This window comes from Berghia stephanieae, chromosome 2 (assembly GCF_034508935.2).
Source record: "Berghia stephanieae isolate SIO BIC M18660-M18661 chromosome 2, UCSD_Bste_1.3, whole genome shotgun sequence".
In the NCBI taxonomy this organism is placed as follows: domain Eukaryota; kingdom Metazoa; phylum Mollusca; class Gastropoda; order Nudibranchia; family Aeolidiidae; genus Berghia; species Berghia stephanieae.
Genome location: NC_088361.1, coordinates 18,421,927 through 18,446,926, shown reverse-complemented (window position 1 = coordinate 18,446,926; position 25,000 = coordinate 18,421,927). Strand labels below are relative to the sequence as shown.

Sequence of the window (25,000 nt, the reverse complement as noted above, 5' to 3'; positions counted from 1 at the left end):
TCCCTAGCCAACAGTAACACTTAACGTGTAGGACGAAAAGTGACGCCTGTTAGGCGATGTTTCGTTTTTTTCCGGACAGAGACAATACTGTTAACTGGCCAGGTACTCATTTTACACCTGAGTACGGTAAGAGAATGTAATTGTAATTACAGAGCCATTTCCAAGGACTCAACTATGCGCCAGCTTGGGACTTGAACTCATGACTTTCCGAAACGAAGGCGAGTGTCAAACCACTAGACCACAAAGCCGCACAATAATTACTCATCAATGCCTCGTTCTTCACAGATTCTTGAATTATTCATCCATTCATTCCTTCCATCCTTTCAGAGCACCATTCCCGCTGTGACGGGATATTACATCATCCACCCTGACTGGGTCTCCGAGCGTGCGTCCATGAGGCGTTCACGATCCCTGATGAACCTGAACCAAGGGCTGGCTTCTTAGGTTCACGTCCGTGACGATTTTGTTCATTTCTCACCAAGATAATATATAATATTATAAGCTTGCTAGATAGAGAAGGCACCAGGGACACCAAGAACGATAGAGTGCCGTTGTGTTATTGTTGGTACAAGATTTCATTTGAGTAAGAGTGAAAGGAACGATGCGAATTTGAGTAAAACTGAGACTGATTAATAAATAAATCTTATGATCTTTGAGAGCCATCTTTGATAAAAAAAATGACTTGCATTGAAAAATAACAAATCATCAACATTTAATCCAACTTTTATTTCCAAGTGTAGGAAAAGTTTTTATTGCCATAATTTAGATATTATTTATGAATATACATATTGATGATAAAATGAAGTGAGATTTCAAGAATTGAATATTGAGTCATTGATAGAAACAGGAAGGGGTTACAACTTTATACAGCTCTCTATGTTTCTTATTTTGAAAATAGTTCATACAAATCTCATTGTTTTTAAAAGAGATATTTACCATAATACCTTCCAATATATATATATATATATATATATATATATATATATATATATATATATATATATATATATATATATATATATATATAAATTATACGTGTTTAGAAACGGAGAAAATATCTGATTTAAATAGAGAATCCAATAATGATATTAATAATATAGGGTGACGAGCCCAATAAAACAATTGACCAATGTTTCCTATAATATATTATGTTTAATGAAGGTACAGTTTATCATATTATGAAATCACGTCAAGGCCTCTAGTACTGTATCTCTCTAGAATGAACCACCATAACTATGAGATGTTATAATATTGATACAAGGAACTTTGCGTTACATTCCAAAGTAGAAATAACACTATATCTCTCTATCATGAACCACCATAACTGTGAGATGATATAATATTGATACAAGGAACTTTGCGTTACATTCCAAAGTAGAAATAGCACTGTATCTCTCTGTCATGAACCACCATAACTGTGAGATGATATAATATTGATACAAGGAACTTTGCGTTACATTCCAAAGTAGAAATAGCACTGTATCTCTCTATCATGAACCACCATAACTATGAGATGTTATAATATTGATACAAGGAACTTTGCGTTACATTCCAAAGTAGAAATAGCACTGTATCTCTCTGTCATGAACCACCATAACTGTGAGATGATATAATATTGATACAAGGAACTTTGCGTTACATTCCAAAGTAGAAATAGCACTGTATCTCTCTGTCATGAACCACCATAACTGTGAGATGATATGATATTGATACAAGGAACTTTTCGTTACAGTCCAAAGTAGAAATAGCACTGTATCTCTCTGTCATGAACCACCATAACTGTGAGATGTTATAATATTGATACATTTTACTTTTTGTTACAGTCCAAAGTAAAAATAGCACTGTATTTCTCTGTCATGAACCACCATAACTATGAGATCTAATATTGATACATGTTACTTTGCGTTACAGTCCAAGGTAAAAAGCCTATCTTATTTTATACGTTGAGGATAGATCGTATGTATTAAGGTCATATAAACTGAATATTGATTACTATTAGATTAAATAAAAATTTTCTAAATATTTATATTTTGTGTGAATATGTGAATATGATATTGGGGTCTCTACGACCTCCGACCTTTGGATTTGCTGGAATGGATGCGAACCATCAACCTTTGTATAATACTTCCTCCTCCTCCTCCTCCTCCTCCTCCTCCTCCTCCTCCTCCTCCTCCTCCTCCATCTCCTCCTCTACCTCCTTCTCATCTTCCTCCCCCTGTCTGTAAAATAACTTTTCATGTTAATAATTTTTTAGGTTTAATGCCGAAATGACAATAAGAGCAAACCACATATACCTGAACCAGTATTATATATGTACATATAAGGGCTTGAAGTGGTTTTTGTATCAACCTTCATAGTTTTGCTTCTTTTTTTAATTGGTTAGAGTGGTTTGCGTTATTCTATTTAAACTTTCACTTTATCAACTTTGTTTTTGCACTTTTTCAGTCTTTCATTCTTTTCTAAAGTAATACAAATTTTCTTCATTAACCTGCCTGATGCCAGTGAGAATCGATACCAGCAGTAATCTACACCAATGAGATTCAATAGCAATGATAATCGATACCAATAAACAATATTGAATCAAGCCTCCAACTTTAAAATAAAACGATCTCAATTCTTACAACTGTGTCTCTGGATTTTTATGTTGTATGATGGTTGTGCATTTGATGTGAAAATAATATATGGATACTCTAACTAAAAGGTTAATTTGTATGTTTGTTTGTTTGATTCTTTGTTCGTTTGTTTTTTTTTTTCTGTTTTTCTTTTTAAATAATATTCAAAATTTGGCCCCAGATAAGCTAATGTTAGTCTACAATATGCCAATATTAAGCTGAGGTAAAGGCCAAAAGGTCAAGGATGTTAGCAAAATTTAGGCCTAAAGTAAAGCAAATTAATATGCCAAAATTGGGGGCAAATATTGTTTGGTTAGAATGGAAAAATGCCAGAGTGTGTCCAGTTTACATGACAAAAAAGTATGTCAGAATAAGACAAAGTGGGTTTAGAATATTTGCCAGAAATATGACCGGGAATGAGTCGAGATTGGAATGAGATGACCCATAGTGCGGACTCAGAATAGCCGCATAAATGAGATTTATTTTGGACAATAGGATCAGGTGAATGAGGTGACCCATAGTTCGGACTCAGAATAGCCGCATAAATGAGATTTATTTTGGACAATAGGATCAGGTGAATGAGGTGACCCATAGTGCGGACTCAGGATAGCCAAATAAATGAGATTTATTTTGGACAATAGGGTCTGGTGAATGAGATGACCCATAGTTCGGACTCAGGATAGCCAAATAAATGAGATTGATTTTGGACAATAGGGTCAGGTGAATGAGATGACCCATAGTGCGGACTCAGGATAGCCGCATAAATGAGATTAATTTTGGACAATAGGATCAGGTGAATGAGGTGACCCATAGTGCGGACTCAGGATAGCCAAATAAATGAGATTTATTTTGGACAATAGGGTCTGGTGAATGAGATGACCCATAGTTCGGACTCAGGATAGCCAAATAAATGAGATTGATTTTGGACAATAGGGTCAGGTGAATGAGATGACCCACAGTCCCGGACTCAGGATAGCCAAATAAATGAGATTTATTTTGGACAATAGGGTCAGGTGAATTCTTCCCCTATCATTGGAGATTACAGTTGAACCTGACTCCTCGGGAAAACCAAAATGGAAGGTCGTTAAAACTTGCTAGGGCAGTTTTATATCGGACCATAGGACCAGGTGGATCTTTGAAAAAAAAAACCACCCAAAAACTTGAGCATTTAGAAAGGGCATAAACCACTTAACGTGCCCAAAGCGCTTTACAAAGGGTCCCTAGCCAACAGTAATATTTATCATGTTGGACGAGACATGACACCTTTTAGGCAATATTTCATTATTTTCCCCGACAGACACAAGGCTGTTAACGGCCAGGTACTCATTTACACCTGATTACGATGAGAGAATATGAAAAAAGAACCTTTTCAAAGGTCTCAACTATGCACCACTCAGAGCTTGGACTCGAACCCATGGCCTCCCCATCGAAAGGCGAGAGTCATACTTGCAAGACCACATAGCCTTATGTGGAATGACACTAGTTTTCGGATCGGAGGGTCCTGGGTTCGAGCCTCGCGCTCGGCGCATAGTTGATTCCTTGGAAAAGGCTCTTTACTCACTTTCTCTCACCGTACCCAGGTATAAAATGAGTACCTGGCCGTTAACAGCGTTGTCTTTGTCCGAAAAATTGTAATATCGCCTAATTGTTGCTGTTGACCAGGGAGCCCTTGTAAAGCGCTTTGAGCACATTTAGTGGATATTGCGCTATATAAAGCTCAATTTAAAAAAAAATTGGACAACCACAATTCAATTCTCATCCAGGGAATTCTCCAAACACGCCCAAGTACTCATCACCGAAAAGCCTATAGAAGACAAGAGAGATTTGAAGACGATTTCCCCCAAAAAAGCTGCAGTGGGAGTTACCATATTCAAGAACTTGATGGGGACTTGCCTTGACGAATCTGAAAGACGCGGTGAGAAAATTGTCAGAATGATCAAATGATTCTGAAGATTTTGTTTTACAGTATTTTGCTTTGATTACATTCAAGTATCGCATTTTCACCAGTTGCTATATACATATTGATTGGTAATAATAATAATAATAATAATAATAATAATAATAATAATAATAATAATAATAATAATAATAATAATAATAATAATAATAATAATGATAATGATAATGATAATAATAATAATAATAATAATAATAATAATAATAATAATAATAATAATAATAATAATAATAATAATAATAATAATAATAATAATAATAATAATAATAATAATATAATAATAATAATAATAATAATAATAATAATAATAATAATAATAATAATAATAATAATAATAATAATAATAATAATAATAATAATAATAATAATAATAATAATAATAATAATAATAATAATAATAATAATAATAATAATAATAATGATAATTATAATAATAATAATAATAATAATAATAATAATAATAATAATAATAATAATAATAATAATAATAATAATAATAATAATAATAATAATAATAATAATAATAATAATAATAATAATAATAATAATAAATAATAATAATAATGATGATAACAATAATAATAATTGTTATGGTGTATTGTTATTATTGAGTTATTGCCCTTTGCAATAACTAATAATTTACTTCCATGAATAATACACTTAATTACATTTAGTTATTTCTAAATAATGTCACAATTGAATATATTAATAGAATACATTACATTCGTATCATTAGTTAACTACACTTGTGCATTGACGTTATATTGCATAACGTATATTTCTGTTTATGTATATTTCTATACTGCATGTTTAATATTACTAAGTCTGTGATATATTATGATTTAAAATGCTTGAATAAATAATTACTTGATGATTGGCAACCAAGGAGCGTCTTCCCTGTCAGTTATTTTATGTACTGCGGTTGGTACGTAACAGTGGCGACGAGGATTCCAGCTGTGGGTCACATGAAATCACAGTCCTTTTAAGGACTGCCAACCCACGAAGGGGACAGCCCTGCCCTACCTCCGGACGAAGAAGGACGAGCCTTGCCCTGGTCTGCCTCCGGACGAAGAAGGACGAGCCTTGCCCTGTCTGCCTCGCGAAGAAGGCGAGTCCTGCTACCGAGAAGAGACGAGCCTTGCCCTGGTCTGCCTCCGGACGAAGAAGGACGAGCCCTGGCCTGCCTCCGGACGAAGGAAGAACGTAAGAATCAAGAAGGGGACTGTCCGCCCACCTTGACCAGCCTGCCCTGCCGTTCCAGACGAGCGAGGGGGACCTGCCTGCCTTGCCGTGCCGTGCCAGACGAGCGAAGAGGACCTGCCTACCTTGCCGTGCCAGACGTGCGAGGGGGACCTGCCTGCCTTGCCGTGCCAGACGAGCGAAGAGGACCTGCCTGCCCTGCCGTGCCAGACGAGCGAGGGGGACGTGCCAGACGAGCGAGGGGGACCTGCCTGCCTTGCCGTGCCAGACGAGCGAGGGGAACCTGCCTGCCTTGCAGTACAGACGAGCGAGGGGGACCTGCCTGCCTTGCAGTACAGACGAGCGAGGGGGACCTGCCTGCCTTGCCGTGCCAGACGAGCGAGGGGGACCTGCCTGCCTTGCCGTGCCAGGCGAGCGAGGGGGACCTGCCTGCCTTGCCGTGCCCGACGAGCGAGGGAGAGGACGTGACTGCTCTGCCGTGTCAGACGTACGAGGAGAAGCTGCCGTGACCTACTTATCTTGCTGTATCGGACAGCAAGGACAACTTACCAGCGGAGTCGGACGTGTATGTACAGCGACGTTTCGACTTGCTGAGAGGAAAGACCGTCCATTGGCTGGTTTTGGACGTTTTCATCAGGGCTAGCCTGCCTTGTCGTGTCGGACGTGCGAGGAGGAACTGGGTCAAACGGTTGACCTACTTTTTGCTGTATCGGACAGCACGGAAAACCAACTAGCGGAGCGGCGTATCGGCCTGCTGATCGTTCATTGGCTGCTTTGGACGTATCGTCATGACTACACGAGCAGCATGGACCAACGAGGAGCTCATTGGGCTATTGCGTGATCAGATGGCCCAACAACAACAGCAGATGGAGTTGCAGCGTCAACAGATGGAAACGTTAATGGCCTTGGTGATGGATCGTCCCAAGTCGTCAGTGACCAACACCAGGTTCTGCGAGTTTGATTCAAACGCAGAGCTGTGGACGGACTATTGGTCACGTTTCCAGACGTTCGTAAAGGCCAACTCCATTCCATCGGACAGGATTGCGGAGATTTTTCTCACCAACCAATCGTGTGCCATCTTCAAGCTGCTGGCAAACCTGTCTTCACAGAGCGGTCCTCCAAAGGACGTCAACGAATTATCGATGGATGAGATCGAGCTGCACATGGTTGACCATTTCAACCCCAAAAGATTCGTTGTTCGGGAGCGTTTCAAATTCTGGACACGAACAGAAAGGAAGCCAGGAGAGACTGTCCACGAGTTAGCTGCGAGAATTCGGCAAGAGGCAGCTACATGTGATTTTGCCTCAATCAAGGACCCGTTGGACGAGGCAATGAGGACTCGATTCGTTTGCTCGATCAACAGCGAGGCTATCGTCAAAGCCTTGTTTAAAGTAAAAGACGACGAGCTGACGTTCAATCGAGCCATTCAGATCGCCGCAGAAGTGGAGGAGGCTGGAAAAGTTGCCAGAGAGACGTCGGCACATCAAATGCCGATGTGTTTAAGTTCCAGCCCAATCGAAATCCGGCTCGTAAACTGCCCACGGCGAATAGCGAACCGTCTCCAGAGATCAACCGCCAATCAAAATCAGCGGAGAACGGGAATCAGAAAACCCGATGTTACCGGTGCTTCGGGAACCACTCGAGTGATGCCTGTCGATTCAAGGAAGCCCTTTGCCACCACTGCGGCATTAAGGGCCACATAAAGTCTGCCTGTCGGAAGAGAAGTCAACATCAACGAGTGAAGACGGTGACAAAGGTCAAATGGAATGCGGCCCGACCTTTGCCTCCAAAACAGCCATGGATTATGCCCGACAAACCATGGGAACGTGTCCATATCGACCATGCCGTGAATTTCAAAGGACACAACTGGCTCGTGATGGTGGATGCATACTCCAAATATCCGTGTGTCCACCAGATGACATCCATCACCACGAAGGCGACAGTTCAAAAGCTGGACGAGGATTTTGCGCATTTTGGCTACCCGCATACCATCGTCACTGATAATGCGCAGTGCTTCTCGTCAGCTGAGTTTGCTTGTTTCTGTGAGAGCCGGGTATTCAACACCTACGAGGAGCCCCGTATCATCCAGAGACCAACGGTGCAGCTGAGAGACTGGTACAGTCATTTAAAAAGTCGCTAAGGAAGTCCAGCCTCAGTACCAGTGAGGCCTTAAACGAGTTCTTGATCCAGTACCGGAGAACTCCCCTGTGCAGTGGCTATAGCCCAAGCGAACTTCTGATTGGTCGACAGATACGGGCGAAGATAGATGTGCTCCTGCCTCAAAGCCGTGTAAATCTTCGCTCGTCTAGGAAAACTAAGTTCACAGTGCTATGCCCTGTCTTTTCAGAGGGGGCGTAGGGACAAGTGGGTGCCAGCGATTGTAGCATCAGTGATTGGAAACCGAATGTTCGATGTGAAAATCGTGCCGGATGGTCCTACTTTGAGAAGACACGTCGACCAACTGCGCACACGCCACAGTAGTTAACATAGTGGTTATATTATAATTGTGACAACGAGACTCACGTTCTTGTAACAGATTATTCCAGTGCATGGACTGTCAAATGGACTTGATATAGTGTATGTGATCGCCGGACATTTGAAATAGTATTGTTCGTACGGACTTTTAAATGTTAATCGCAACGGCGATCTTCTGGATGTGTAACATAGAATTTCAAATTAACTTTGAAATAGTGTTTTAAGCGGACTGTTACATCATGTGTGTCTATGTTAATATTTTGATGGTTAAACCTTCAGTATCCTTCAGGCTAGAAGGGAGGTGTTATGGTGTATTGTTATTATTGAGTTATTGCCCTTTGCAATAACTAATAATTTACTTCCATGAATAATACACTTAATTACATTTAGTTATTTCCAAATAATGTCACAATTGAATATATTAATAGAATACATTACATTCGTATCATTAGTTAACTACACTTGTGCATTGACGTTATATTGCATAACGTATATTTCTGTTTATGTATATTTCTATACTGCATGTTTAATATTACTAAGTCTGTGATATATTATGATTTGAAATGCTTGAATAAATAATTACTTGATGATTGGCAACCAAGGAGCGTCTTCCCTGTCAGTTATTTTATGTACTGCGGTTGGTACATAACAATAATAATAATAATGATAATAATAATAACGATAATAATAAAAATAATAATAATAATAATAATAATAATAATAATAATAATAATAATATAATAATAATATGATATGATGATGATGATGATAAAATAATAATTAAGATTATATAATAATAATAATACACCATCATCATTACCATTGTAAAAATTGTTTGAGCATTAAAAAAACGAAACCAAGGGAAGCAACTCATATATCTTTTTCACTGTGTATTAAATAACATGCTTATTTCCCTTGTTTGTAAAATATTAAAGGAAATGGCTTGGTGTAATTATCCCATTTCACGTCATTTTGATGTGTGATTTCGTGCGTAGCCGTCGTTAACTTATAGCCTGACACAATGACCCATATGTTGACGTTAATTTTAAGTTTGAGGAGCGCCTAGTGAGTTGTCAAGGAAAAAAGTGACCGCATTGGTTGAACTGTTGAATACAACTCACAACTTGTTTTCTTTTGTGGACAAAGACTTGTCTTTTGACGTTATTTTTTGGTCAGTGTCAGGCTATAACCGTAGCCATCGTAAAGTTATAGCCTGACACTGACAAAAAAAAATGACGTCAAAATGCCAGTCTTTTGCCACAAAAGAAAATAAATCATGAGTTGTATTCAATAGTTCAACCAATGAAATAACTAGTTTCCTTCAGCTCTACTAACGACAACTCACTGGACTCTACACAAACCTAAAAAATGACGCCAAACTGCCAGTCCTACAGGGTTCTAGTGTCAGGCTATATGTTAACGATGGCTACGGTATAATTTTACGATGGCTACGGCCTGACACTGACCAAAAAATGACGTCAAAAGACAAGTCTTTGGTCACAAAAGAAAACAAAACGTGACTTGTATTCAATAGTTCAACCAATGCAATCACTTGTTTCCTTGCGCACCACTAACGACAACTCACTAGACGCTGCACAAACCTAAAAATATTGACGTCAAACTATAAGTCATAGAGGGTTCTAGTTTTCTTTTGTGGCCAAAGACTCGTCGTTTGACGTCATTTGTTGGACAGTATCAGCGTGGCCTTCGCAAAGTTAAGGCCTGACACCGTAGCCATCGTTATATTATAGCCTGACACTGACACTGAAAACCAAAAGGACTGGCATTTTGACGTCATTGTTTGGTTTTTGCACCGCCTAGTGAGTTGTCGTTAGTAGTGCTCATGGAAACAAGTTATTTCATTGGTTGAACTATTGAATACAACTCACGATTTGTTTTCTTTTGTGGCAAAAGACTGGCATTTTGACGTCATTTTTTGGTCAGTGTCAGGCCATTACTTTACGAAGGCCACGCTGACACTGACCAACAAAATGACGTCAAAATGCCAGTCTTTTGCCACAAAAGAAAACAAATCGTGAGTTGTATTCAATAGTTCAACCAATGGGACCACTTGTTTCCATGAGCACTACTAACAACAACTCACTAGGCGGTGCAAAAACCTGAGTCGTTTCTGTTATTTAGGGGCAGCGTGGCTCAGTGGAACGGTTTTGCTTCCTACCAGAAAGGTACCGAGTTCAATCACCCGCCGCTGCGTTGTGTGGCCTTGAACAAGTCACCTCGCCCTAGCTCACTTTTGAGCGTTACTCTGCGGCTGAGGCCTGGTTATTCCAGTCTCCCCTTGGAATAGACCCGAAAGACAAATTTCCCTTGGGGAAGAATAAAGGGAATTTTATCTTATTTTTTATTTATTAGTTTAACAGTTTTTGATATAACTGGGTCAGCGAGGATGTAAATTAAATAATTTGTGCAGATACACTTTTAAAAACAGTATGCTATGTGTAGTATGCAACAGTACGGCTATGTGGTCTTGTGGTATGACACTCGCTTTCGGATCGGAAGGTTTTGGGTTCGAGCCTCGCTCGGCGCATAATTGAGTCCTAGGAAAAGGACTCTTTAATCACACTTTTATCTCACATCTTTTATCTCGCCGTATTCAGGTGTAAAATGAGTACATGACCGTTAACAGCGTTGTCTCTGTCTGAAATATTGTAATATTACCTAAAAGGGGCCATGTCTCGTTCTTTATGTTACGTGTTGCTGTTGGTCAGGGATCCTTTGTAAAGCTCTTTGAGCACGTTTAGTGGATATTGCGCAATATAAAAGATCAACTTTATTTACCTTGTTTGTGTACAACTATTTTATTGTATATATCACAACTGCAGAACTTTACGATTGATCTCATTGCAAACCAAAACAATGGCATTCAGTGGCATAATGAAGATTTTGATTTACACGAACATTCAATCAATAACCATTGCATGAATAACGGTCAGGAATTATTTGACCTTGACCTTCATTTTGATGTCTCTAGAAATTACAATCGTTCAGCAAAGGGAGAAGGGAGAGAGAAGGACGGGGATGGGGTGGGGGGGGGGGGGAAGAGAGAGAAAGAGGGGAGAAAGAAAGAGGGGGATAAAGAGGAAAGGAGAGGGAGGGTGAGGGTGAGAGAGTGGGAGAGGGGGAAGAAAAAAAGAAAGAAAAAAAGAAGTAAGAGAGAGAGAGGAGAGAGAGAGAGAGAGAGAGAGAGAGAAGAAGAGATAGAGTGAGTGAGAGATTAGATTGTGAGAAAAAGACAGATAGATAGGTAAATAGATAGATAGATAGAGAGAGAGAGAGAGAGAGAGAGAGAGAGAGAGAGAGAGAGAGAGAGAGAGAGAGAGAGAGAGAGAGAGAGAGAGAGAGAGAAGACTAAAAGTGAGATTCCCCATTGACTGATGACCCAACAGAGACTTCCATGCATGTCAATATTAAATTTAAAATCAAATTGAAAATACATCACAAAATGTTAGTGATCATCTTACAAGTGTTTAAAATTCTGATGGGTGATCAGAGATTTGCTGAGTAAAGCACGGGCTGGGTGTCCAAAAATATAAATGAATGAGTGAGTATACTGCCGTACTCTCGAAAAACCCATATTTGAAAATTTGGCCAGAAAACTCGTCTTTCAAATATCGATCAATTTAAACGACCCTCATCTTGGCAAAAACTCTCAAACCTGGGACTTCACGAAGGAATAGTCTTTGTTTAGCTTAGAGGTTTGAAGAGCCCTGAGGGCAGCATGTCATCAGAAATGACTGTATGAATATTATGCGTAGAGTAAATATTAACGAGGTGGGTGTCCAAAAATATAAATGAATGAGTGAGGAAACCGCAATACTCTCAAAAAACACATATTTGAAAATTTGGCCATATAACTCGTCTTTCAATTATCGATCAATTTCAATGACCCTCATCTTGGCAAAAACTCTCAAACCTGGGACTTTGCAAAGTCCAGAGTATGGCAGTATAAGGAATAGTCTTTGTTTACCTTCGTTGTTTGAAGAGCCCTGAGGGCAACATGTCATCAGAAGTGACTGCTTAGACTAAATACTAAATACGAGTATTAACATTGTACTATTAAATGATGATTTACTTGGTGATGTTTGTTTTAGGGTTGCTGGCACAGCAGTGGAACGGTCATGGTGACATAATAGTTGAAGCTGGTTCTTAATCATTCAGATGTGGAAATGAAAACGATGCTTTCAGGAGCAGCAGGTGAAACAGCTTTCATAGATTACTACTATGACAACTAACAACAACGTGTAAACCGCTTAATCGGGACATTGTCAGAGATAGTTCTAAGTAAGCGGCGTTCCAATAAATCGATTCTACAAATGGCTTTTGTAATGAAGCTTGCAGGAGTAGCAGTTGTAACAGCTTTCATAGATAAATACAATGATAACAAAGCAATTAATACGGCGATACAGTTTAAACCTCTCATTTGGGACATCACCAGAGGTAGTTCCAAGTAAGTGGTGTTCCAGTTAAACGATTCTACAAATGGTTTTCGTAAAGGTGTGTTTGCAAAAATAGGAGTTGTAACAGCTTTCATAGATAATGACAATGACAACAAAGCAACCAATACAGCGATATAGTTTAAACCGCTTATTTATGACATCACCAGAGGTAGTTCCAATTAACCGATTTTACGAATGGCTTTGGTAATTAGAGCATCCTATCAGAACTATATTCATGTATGTTATGGTAATGATATGATTGCGAAACGGAGCATCCTGTGTATTTTCTCCATTTTCATAACATTCTATATTTCTATCGTCCTTCGGAGCCTTTTGGCCCATGGAGCCGGAGTTTATCCCGGTTTCTGTAGCATGAAACGGAAAATAGCAATTGCTTGCTATCCTTTGGATAGGACCTTTTACTGTCGCAAAGTACTTTCCGCCAATTCCAACAAGCTCAGCTGCCCTCATTCACTGCTGGATGGACAGGGGGGTCAAAAAAAAAAGTCTCGACTGCACCCGGGATCGAAGGGATGAGGTTCGATCTCCAGTCGAGGCCACCATTGTAAAAAATATTATAGGGTTAGTTCCGTACTCCCTATATTATTATTAGCAAGTTAACGATTATGTTTCCAACCAACAAGGATCGACGAAGGACAAGGAAGAAAACGAAGGTCTATCCTCAGAGTCTTAGGAAAGATCTTCGTTTTCTTTCACGTCGTTCCTCAATCGTTGTAGGTTGGGATCTTATAGGTTAACTTGCTTGACTTTGACTAATGCCTCTTGGCTCTTGGCTCTTGGCTCCTGGCGGAGCATAAGGCCTCAACAGAGTCTTCCACCTTCTTCTGTCCTTGTCAAAGACCTTTACCTCACTACAGGTAGGACTGGAGAATCACAACTCTTGGTGAAGGCTTCTACTCCAAGTCTGTTTTGTTTCTCTTGCCCTGTGTGTTCCATTCGAGAGCCTGCTTGGTTATATTTCATGGCTTTTTCCGCAGGGTATGGCCAACCCATCGCCACTTTCTGCGTCTGACCTGGACATCCATTTGTTCTTGGTTTGTTCTTGTCCAAAGGTCAGCATTTGGCACTTTAGCAAACCATTTCAACCTGGGTATTTGTCGAAGACAGCGATTGACAAAAGTTTGTATCTTGGTTACTTGCTACTTCAATTAAATTCATTGAAATACGTCTAAATTTCTGAAGCAGATGAACGTGGTTCTTCTATTGGTGTAAAATATGGTGCATTCAAAAATTTCTCACATATTGCGGCGATATGGATTTGTGGTACGCATGGCACCGTTCGGATCGGAAGGTCCTGGGTTCGAGCCCTTCGCTCGGCGCATAGTTGAGTCCTTGGAAAAGGCTCTTTACTCGTATTCTCTCACCGTACTCAGGTGGTGTAAAATGAGTACCTGACCGTTAACAACGTTGTCTCTGTCAAAAAAAATTAATGACGCCTAACAGGCGTCATGTCTCGTTCTACATGTTATGTGTTGTGTTGGTTGGGGACCCTTTTTTAAGCACTTTGAACACGTTTAGTGGATATTACGCTATATAAAATCTCAAGTTAAATCTCAACTTCATAATTGTCGAACTCCATTTTTTATCCATTATTATATGAGATCGTATATTTCAATTGATCAAAGTCATTAGGCAGCGTGTTATTGATTTAGGAATTCGACAGGGCCATTTTGACAAGGGTATCAATCAATTGACAATCTCTATTAGTTATAGTTGTCATCCAAAATTGATCCTTACTCCATCACTATAAGCCCCGCCCCCTCTTTCACTCTTTCTCACTGCCGTCTACCACTCTTTCTCTCTCTCTCTCTCTCTCTCTCTCTCTCTCTCTCTCTCTCTCTCTCTCCTCTCTCTCTATCTCTCTCTCTCTCTCTCTTTCTCTCTCTCTTTCTCTTTCTCTCCCTCTCTCTCTTTCTTCTCCACCCTCTCTCTCTCTCTCTCTCTCTCTCTCTCTCTCTCTCTCTCTCTCTCCTCTCTCTCCTCTCACTTCTTCATATGTCTTTGTCATCCATCTATGCTTCTTGCTACCTCCATCCTTCTTCTTCTAATAAAAGCAACAACAAAAAAGTTTTAAAAATGGTTCTTCAGGCCATAGGCCCATGAAGCAGTTTATCCTGGTTTCTATAGCGTGAAACCGACAATAGCTATTGCTTGCTGCCCTTTGGATAAGACGCAAGTCTATCGCAAAGCACTTTCCGCCAAATCAAACAGACACAGCTACCCAATCACAGCTGCACCCGGGATCTATCTTGATCCATTTGCGTGTGAAGCGAGAGCTCTGCCCCACCCAACCCCTCCCCAAATATCAGAAAAACACAGCCTAATGTGGGCAAGAACCTTCGAGTGTTTTTTTTTTGAAGCGTTTTTTTTTTTTTTTTTGAAGCGTTTTTTTTTTCTATAGGCCCATTGTGATGGTAGCATTGGTCGCCATTTTGAAGAAATCTGTACTTTAATCAAGGGACTTATCCGTGTAAAATGTCAAAATTAAATCCCTTAGTCTTTACTGAATACTCTCTATTAAACATATATTATGACAAACCCTCCAAAACAGAAGTATGCCGGGTTTGAACTTGGAACCAGGTGTTGAAATCTGAAAAACTAAAATCTAACATTTCTTGTCAGTTTTTTCTAATATCCTCCCTTTTTGGTACATGGTTATCCCCCATTTATTCCAGACCATCCAACTATTACAAAAATTCGTAGAATTACCAAAATTTCGGCTCCAATTTCAGAGCTTCGTGAGACATCTCTAAGTCATTAAAACTGATTGAAAATGAAAGTTGATGCCAAGCTACACAATTTAACGGGATTTTGAAGTGTTATTGAATCCTTGTCAGGGTATTTTGTTAATTTTTAAAGCTAAATATGGCGACTAGAATTTTTATTGCCTAAAAATTACGAATCATTAAATTTTCAAGTTGGCAGGTCTAAAATGTATCAAATCGCGGACGTTAAACGAACTAATCGTGTATGAGACTTTTGACAAAATGAAGGGGGGGGGGGGGGGGGGGGGGGGAGTTAACGTCTTAATCTATTAATTTTTGAAGTGAAAGTTTTATGGACTATGAATATTTAATGCGTTTTGTTACAGTATTACAGAATTGTATGTGTAAACGGGAATTATTTTGTGCTATACAACGCAAAGTTAGAATGACTTTCTACTCAATTGAAGCGTAAAGTTTTCATGTTCGATGGTTTATTTATAATGCAAACATTTCATTCTACACAGCAACGAATTAGACTCTCGTATGATTATATATTTTGTGTGTTAATTAATTTTTGGAATGTTATTATTATTATCATTATTATTTATGTTATTATCATTATTATCATTATTATTGTTATTATTGTTATTATTATTAATAATATATTTATTATTATTATTATTATTATTATTATTATTATTATTATTATTATTATTATTATTATTATTATTATTATTATTATTATTAAGGGTATTATCATTATTACTATTTTTCTTCTTATTATTATTATGATTATTATTATGATCATTATTATTATTATCATTATCATTATTATTAATATTATTATTATTATTATTATTATTATTATTATTATTATTATTATTATTATTATTATTATTATTATTATTATATTATATTATTATTATTATTATTATCATTATTATTATTATTATTATCATTATTATTATTATTATTATTCTTATTATTATTATTATTATTATTATTATTATTATTATTATTATTATTATTATTATTATTATTATTATTATTATTATTTATCATTATTATTAATATTATTATTATTGATATTATTATTATCATAATCATCATTAATATTACTTTTCTGCTTCTTCTTTCTCATCTCACCAAAATCACAAGCAATGTTCTAGTTCTAGCTGCCCTTCGGGATTCCTATGCATAAGCATGAAAAGACACGTCACCACTATGCATGACAAGACAAAGGGGCTTTGATGTAAATATCATATTTATACAATCAATCTACATCCCTGGCTACGCTCAGTCGCTCTCTGAGCTTTTATATAGAGTAATATCCACTAACTGTGCTCAGAGCGATTTACAAAGTGTCCCTGACCAACAGCAACGCGTAAAATATGGGACGAGATATGACGCCTGTTAGGAGATTTTTTGAAGTGAAAGTTTTATGGACTATGAATATTTAATGCGTTTTGTTACAGTATTACAGAATTGTATGTGTAAACGGGAATTATTTTGTGCTATACAACTCAAAGTCAGAATGACTATCTACTCAGTTGAAGCGTAAAGTTTGCTTGTTCGATGGTTTATTTATAATGCAAACATTTCATTCTACACAGCAACGAATTAGACTCTCGTATGATTATATATTTGTGTGTTAATTAATTTTTGGAATGTTATTATTATTATCATTATTATTTATGTTATTATCATTATTATCATTATTATTGTTATTATTGTTATTATTATTAATAATATATTTATTATTATTATTATTATTATTATTATTATTATTATTATTATTATTTTATTATTATTATTATTATTATTATATTATTATTATTATTATTATTATTATTATTTATTATTATTATTATTAAGGGTATTATCATTATTACTATTTTTATTATTATTGTTATGATTATTATTATGATCATTATTATTATTATTATCATTATCATTATTATTATTATTAATATTATTATTATTATTATTATTATTATTATATTATTATTATTATCATTATTATTATTATTAATATTATTATTATTATTATTATTATTATTATTATTATTATTATTATTATTATTATTATTATTATTATTTTATTATTATCATTATTATTATTCTTATTCTTCTTATTCTTATTAATATTATTATTATTATTATTATTATTATTATTATTATTATTATTATTATTATTATTATTATTATTATTAATATTATTATTATTATTGATATTATCATTATCATAATCATCATTAATATTACTTTTCTGCTTCTTCTTTCTCATCTCACCAAAATCACAAGCAATGTTCTAGTTCTAGCTGCCCTTCCGGGATTCCTATGCATAAGCATGAAAAGACACGTCACCACTATGCATGACAAGACAAAGGGGCTTTGATGTAAATATCATATTTATACAATCAATCTACATCCCTGGCTACGCTCAGTCGCTCTCTGAGCTTTTATATAGCGTAATATCCACTAACTGTGCTCAGAGCGATTTACAAAGGGTCCCTCACAACTGCAACGCGTAAAATATAGGACGAGATATGACGCCTGTTAGGAGATATTACAATTTTTTTCCGACAGAGACTACGCTGTCAACGACCAAGTACTCATTTTACACCTGAGTAAGGTGAGAGAATGGGAGTAAAGACCATTTTCCAAGGACTCAACTATGCGCCGAGGGAGGCTCGAACCCAGGACCTTCTGAGTGTCATACCACTGGACCATATAGCCGCATAGACCACATAGCCACACATAGCATTTATCTATTTATTATTTTAATTTTTGTAGTTGTTGTTGTTGTTTATTTTGGACAATCATTGACTTCAAATGTTTTGATTGGTTGATTAGAAATTCTATTTTAATGTAAGACTTCTATCGGCGTTTGTCTAAAACTAAACTTTGGAAATTGAATTGAATGTTAATCCTGTAAGATTGTTTTTTTTTCGTTCCTGCCATTAGAATACGCACCTGTCTATAATTATTACAAAAGGTTCGTCAACAAAATATATATAAATTCTGAAATCTCTTTTCAACTTTGCAAAACATGCCTTGGAGCAATAAACAAGTGCGGGCTGGTAATTTTGTAATTATATATAATTATTGTTTTTTAATAACTTTATTGTTTTTAAAAGCACATGCTAGACATATAATACATGAAAAGACAGCTTAGAATTTCAGCTACGTTTCGTGTCATATATTTTCCCACATAATCGCCATCACGAACAACACAGAGCTGCCAACACTGAACTAGTGGCGTATGTCGTCAGGGAGGAATCCCAGTGATTTTGTTCGGCACCATCGACGAATATCTGCCACTACCTCCAAATCACTGGTGTGACGGTTTCCTTTCAGATACTTCTTGAGGTCGGTGAACAAGAAATAGTCAGATGGGGCAAGATCCGGAATATATGCTGGGTGCTGTAGGGTCGGACATTTGAACCGAATTAGATTTGACTGTGTAGTGTGTTGACGCCCATTGGCATGCTGCAATATCGAATCTCTATCACCTCCAACCCGTACGAGTCTATTTTTGAGGGCTCATAGAGTTGAAACATATTGTTCAGAGTTCACTGTTTGCCCTTGTCCTAGAAATTCCATGTGAACGATGCCTTCCGTATCCCAGACAAAATGGCAAACAACACCTTTCTCGCAGAGACAATGATTTTGAATTTCCTTGGCCTTGAAGGATATTTAAGTCTGTACTCCATTGACTGAACTTTGGTTTCCCGGTCGTAGTGGTGGACCAGATCCCTTACCAGTCACAATTTTCTGTAGAAAAGTCTCTCCTTCCTTGTCATATAAGTTCAAATTTTGGGGACAAATGTTTTTTTTTCTACTCACTTTCATTTCTGAAGTCAGCTGTCTTGAGACACATCATGTCGTAACCCAAGGGAGATAACACGATATGACGTATGTAGCCTAATCGTCTTTTGAAATCCCAATTTCATCAACGATATCTTTTTGTTTTACCCTAATTGGATTTAGTAGTCTGATGTCACGCCGCCCGGCAACGGCGGCCATCTTGGTTCTAAACAAAGAAAATCATTACTTTTTATTCTTCATGCTGGCTAGAACTTTTCATATGTAGACGAGTCTATTATGATCAGAATGTGTAAAAGTCAAAACATGATCAAATTTATGGGGTTTTTTTTCCCTCTGGATACTATTTTATGCTCGACAGAGAAATATTTCACACGGGCGTCCGCCATTGTTCCGATAGTTTAGAGCCAGTGTTACTAAGTTACCATGCGTCATTAGGAAGGAAGTGGCGTTACGACTGTTGAAGACTATTACAAGTCAACTTCTCCTCGTTGACTCGTTGACTGATGCAGAAAGGCCTATCTGCAGAATTGCCAACCTGGTCTCTTGCGATCAAACACTTTTGTCTGTTGGGATATCTCCTTTGAAAATTCTAACCCACTTTCGAACAGCGCTATATGTACGTAAAATGAGGCTATGTAGTCTAGTGGTATGACACTCGCTTTCGGAATGGAAGGTCCTGGGTTCGAGCCTCACCAGGCGCATAGTTGAGTCCTTGGAAAAGGCTCTTTACTCACATTCTCTCACCGTACCCAGGTGTAAAATGATTACCTGGCCGTTAACAGCGTTGTCTCTATCCGAAAATGAGCGTAATATCGCCTAACAAGCGTCATGCCTCGTCTTACATATTAAGTGTTGCTGTTGGCCAGAGACCTCTTGTAAAGCGATTTGAGCACGTTTAGTGGACATTGCGTTTTATATATATATATATATATATATATATATTATATATATATATATATATATATATATATATATATATATATATAAGGCTCAAAGCTCAATCAATAATACAGATATAACCATAAGCCCAGTTTGTTGCCCAGCATCCTATGCCGTTAGAAATTCAATAACAGAGCGCTATTTGACGAAAACATTTTGTGTCACCATTTTCTCAACCGCATTGTCTTAGCAAGGTTGTGACGTCACTCAATTATGAGCCCAATAAATGACGTCACATGAATTAGTTGTTGTACACGAGTGCAGAAATATAGTTTGAGAGTTCGTGTGTGAAGGTTCATAGTTGTGCCTGAAATATGATTTGATTATTGGGCAAACGGTAGGTATATAACAGCCCACCCTCGTATTGATAATTCACAATAAGTAAATAAGAATTATTCAATACACGATTAAATATCCTTTAACTCACTCAATCCTAGAGATTTTTGCAACTTTTCAAAATTGGAAAGAAAAAAAGTACCAAAAATGAGCATATGCATAGATTCTAGTTTTATTCAACTATCATTAACATGTAAATACTGAAAACATTAGCTCTGATAATACGCCTATTACTTGTCTCAGAAAAATGTAATAAATTATAGGCATGGGGTAAAAAAACCCGGGTATACTACGGATATAGTCGGTGTTAGGGTTGAGTGAGTTAAACGTTGGGATCACGTGATCTTAACTCCATTTGTATTTGGTCATGTCTGTAGATATAAAGTAAACAAAAGACATATTTTTTTTATGAAATCGATATTTTGTATCGATATTTCTCCTCGACATGATATACTGATAAGGTTGAAAACGATACTGCCATAATAATATTATAATACTAGAGGGATAAAGTCTCCTTACGCCGTCAAAATTGACCCAGATTATCTAGTATCGATATCTAATTTGGCCAGAAATGTTTTATGCCAGGCAGGCACTGATCGTTTAATTTGATTTCAAAACAGCAAAACTGACAAAGAATTGTCATACGATCCTACTATTACGAATAATAATAATAATAATAATAATAATAATAATGATGATGATGATGATGAAAAGTATAATAATAATAAAAGAAGAAGAAGAAGAAGCAGAAGAAGAAGAAGAAGAAGAAGAAGAAGAAGAATCGAAAAAACAATCTCGACTTCACCCGGGATCGATCGGTCCCTTTGTGTATCAAGCTAGCGCTCTACCCACTGAGCCATTTGGACACTGAGACTCCATGATCTTAATGGAAATATAGAACCATGCGTGAATTGTTTACTGACGGTATATGAATTCATAACGTTGGAGAGAACAAAATAGCACACACACACACACAAAAAAAAAAAAAAAACACGCACTAATGGTCGTTTGAATGAATGAGCCTGACGATCCTAGCCTACTATGCTGTTTCCCTAATGTATTGATTGAGAATTATATGATAATCTTCTATTTCAAATGACGGCCTGGGGTCATAGTCTATGGCATGAATAAATGTTTTTTTATTCTATCATATTTGCTTTGATGTGATTTAAAATTAATTGAGATCTTTGCCCGCTGGGTTGGAAAATTTTTATAGGTATATGTGTGGTCATGCGGTCTAGTGGTAAGACACTCGCCCTTGGATCGGAAGATCCAGGATCATAGCACGCACGAAAGTTAAGTTCAGGCTTTAAACCCAGCTCTGAATGGCGCTTAGTTGAGTCATCGAAAGAGGATCTTTTCCATGTTTTATCTGCGTACTCATCTTAGCAAAAACTGTCAAAACGGGGAGTGAAGGAAGACCCAAGTCCCAGGTTTGAGAATTTTTGCCAAGATGAAGGTCATTTAAATCGATCGATAGTTGAAGGACGATTTTTCTGGCCAAATTTTTAAATGCAGGATTTTCCCGAGTACGACAGTTTACTGATGAATCATAAGGTACATCTTGGTCCCGTGCTATTCAAAAGATAGGTCGTTTATTTTGTTTTTTTTTTTTTTTTTTTGTTTTTTTTTTTAGTTTTGTTAAATTTAAAACAAAAACAAGACAAAAAAACTCTCTTTACTGAAAGAAGAGATTATATATATTATATATATATATATATATATATATATATATTATATATATATATATATATATATATATATATATATATATTATTTTAATATTTACCACAATGTTTGAGACAGTCTACATTAATGTTTCAGGCCTAATCAGCCATCGTCAGGACTGTGTGTTACATGAGTTTGGTTTGTTGACTGTTGTTGTTTGTTGAAGTGGTTCCGGTTTGTAGTTGATTAACAAGAACTTCCGGCGATGTGGACACGTATTGTACATCTCATTTTTCGTGTTGAGCGTAGCTTCATGAGTGTGTTTGATTATAGTATATTTCTCTATGGAGATTTTTGTATTTGCTGATTTAAGAAAATAGAGATGTCTATAAATAGAACGATATTGACGTCACTCGGCTCTTTGTTATTGTTTTTAGTCAGTCATTTTACGAATAGTTCTCATTTAATTGTATTATTCAGATTATAAATGTTTAAGTTTGCACATAGTTTTGTGTGTTGGTCCGTCATATCCGGCTGGCGGATTATTGTGAGTTTTTTAACCAAGCGCAAAGCATCCATTTTTTCCGATGAAATATCATGTTCTGTGACCCAAGATCTCAAAGCTTGCGGCTATGTGGTCTAGTGGTATGGCACTCGCCTTCGGATTGGAAAGTCCTGGGTTCGAGTCTGCTCTGAACGGCGCTTTGTTGAGTCCTTAAAAAAGGCTCTTGACTCACATTCTCTTACCGTACTCAGGTGTAAAATGAGTACCTGTCCGTTAACAGAGTTGTCTTCTCTCTCCGCAATATATCGTAATATCGCCTAAAAGGCATCATGTCTCGTCTTACATAATACGTGTTGCTATTGTTTAGGGACCCCTTGTAAAGCACTTTGAGCACGTTTAGTGGATATTGCGCTGTATAAAAGCTCAAGATTAAATCACATCAATAGATAGTATGCGCTTGGCTAAGAAGTTCACAACATTGCCATCCGGAAGTATATACGATGTGTAACCTTAAACGTTTATTGTCTGGTTATTACAGTTTAGTGAGAATTACTCATAAACGCGGGTGGCAAAAAAACAATTTAAAAAAGACCTGAATGACGTCAACTTCGTTCTATCTATACACTTGATACCGATTCAAGGTATTTTCCAGGTAATCAAGGTCTTCAATCTCACATTGGATATTTACCTAGTGCTGACTAATAGGGGGTTGTTGACACACCTGCCCCAGGTAATGAAGTTTCCATTACAATGTCTTTGATCCCTATCAGATAAAGTAGATTGGATTCTTAATTGGCTGTGCCGATAGCCAACTAGATAGCACGTCTCCAGTGTCGGAATAAATTACTTGAAACGATCAACGGTATTGTCTTTATATAGCGCAATAATTATGCTTTTTCGCCACGATATCATAAGATATCGTAGCCGAGGCATTCCACGAAGGAATATATAGATAACCATCAAACAAGATGTCTGATGTCAACAGGAATCACCCATGTTGTCCAAGTGAGCAAATTGGGGGTTAATAATATTGCTCAAGGAAAAAAAACGATAGTGCCTGAAGCGGGGCTCGAACCGGGTCATCGGATCACAGTGCAATGCCTTAACCACTCGGCCACTTCGCCCCCATATATAATATCCACTTAACGTGCTGAAAACGTTTTACAAATGGTCCCTGACAAACTTGAGCTTTTATAAAGCGCTATATCCATTTAATGTGCTCAAAGCGCTTTACAAAGGGTCCCTGACCAACAGCAACACGTAACATGAAGAACGAGACAATGACGCCTGTTAAGCGATTTTACAATTTTCATTTCCGACAGAGACAACGCTGTTAACGGCCAGGAACTCATTTTATGCCTGAGTATGGTGAGAGATTGTGAGTAAGAGCCTTTTCCAAGATCTCAACTATATGTGCCGAGCAAGGCTCGAACTCAGGACCTTCCGATCCGAAAGCGAGTGTCATACCATTAGACCAAACAGCAATACATAACATGTAGAACGAGACATGACGCCTTTTAGGCGATATTACAATTTTATTATCCGTTAGAGACTATGCTCTTAACGGCTAGGTACACATTTTACGTTTGAGTACAATGAGAGAATGTGAGAAAAGAGCCTGTTTACCAAGAAATCAACTATATGTGCCGAGAGAGGCTCGAACCCAGGTCCTTCTGACCCGAAAGCGAGTGTCATACGACTAGACCACATAGTAACAAGAGATGAAGTGAGTAGAAAAGTGCCAGAAGACAATAGAGAATAAAAATTTTTCGCGGCGATGACGGGGTTTGAACCCGCGACCTTATTGGTACAATTCCGCCTGGCCGTATGAGCTTTACACGAACACAAAAATATTCGTATCAAATTCAGGTCATTCATTACTAGAGCTCTCTCTCTCTCTCTCTCTCTCTCTCTCTCTCTCTCTCTCTCTCTCTCTCTCTCTCTCTCTCTCTCTCACCGACTACTGGAGACCGCAGGTCCAACACACAACCATCGCAAAGTTACCTGGCCAGCAGTTAAGCTTAATAGCAAATATTCTCAACACAAACATATTACATAGAAACAATGGAGACATTGAGTATGATCCGGTATATGGGGTGAATTTTTGATTCAGAAAAGTGAGTGGAGCAGGCGCTTATGTTGGTAACAACAAGAGATGAAGTGAGTAGAAAAGTGCCAGAAGACAATAGAGAATAAAAATTTTACGCGGCGGTGATGGGGTTTGAACCCGCGACCTTATTGGTACTACAACTCCGCCTGGCCGGTGAGAGCGTGACGAACACAAAAATATTCGT

General features: G+C 37.4%; 2 protein-coding genes across 3 annotated transcripts in view; both read left to right on the top strand.

Moving 5' to 3' along the window:
* Positions 1-853, top strand: part of LOC144964426 (uncharacterized) — a 115,689-nt gene extending 114,836 nt beyond the window's left edge. For both annotated transcript variants that reach the window (XM_078898669.1, XM_078898668.1), the window contains one exon: positions 328-853. In XM_078898669.1, coding sequence (XP_078754795.1) covers positions 328-444 — 117 coding nt within the window. In that variant the 3' untranslated portion in view covers positions 445-853. The remainder of the gene's footprint in view (positions 1-327) is intronic.
* Positions 1-25,000, top strand: part of LOC144964425 (uncharacterized) — a 100,951-nt gene that overhangs the window by 18,147 nt on the left and 57,804 nt on the right. The window lies entirely within an intron of this gene.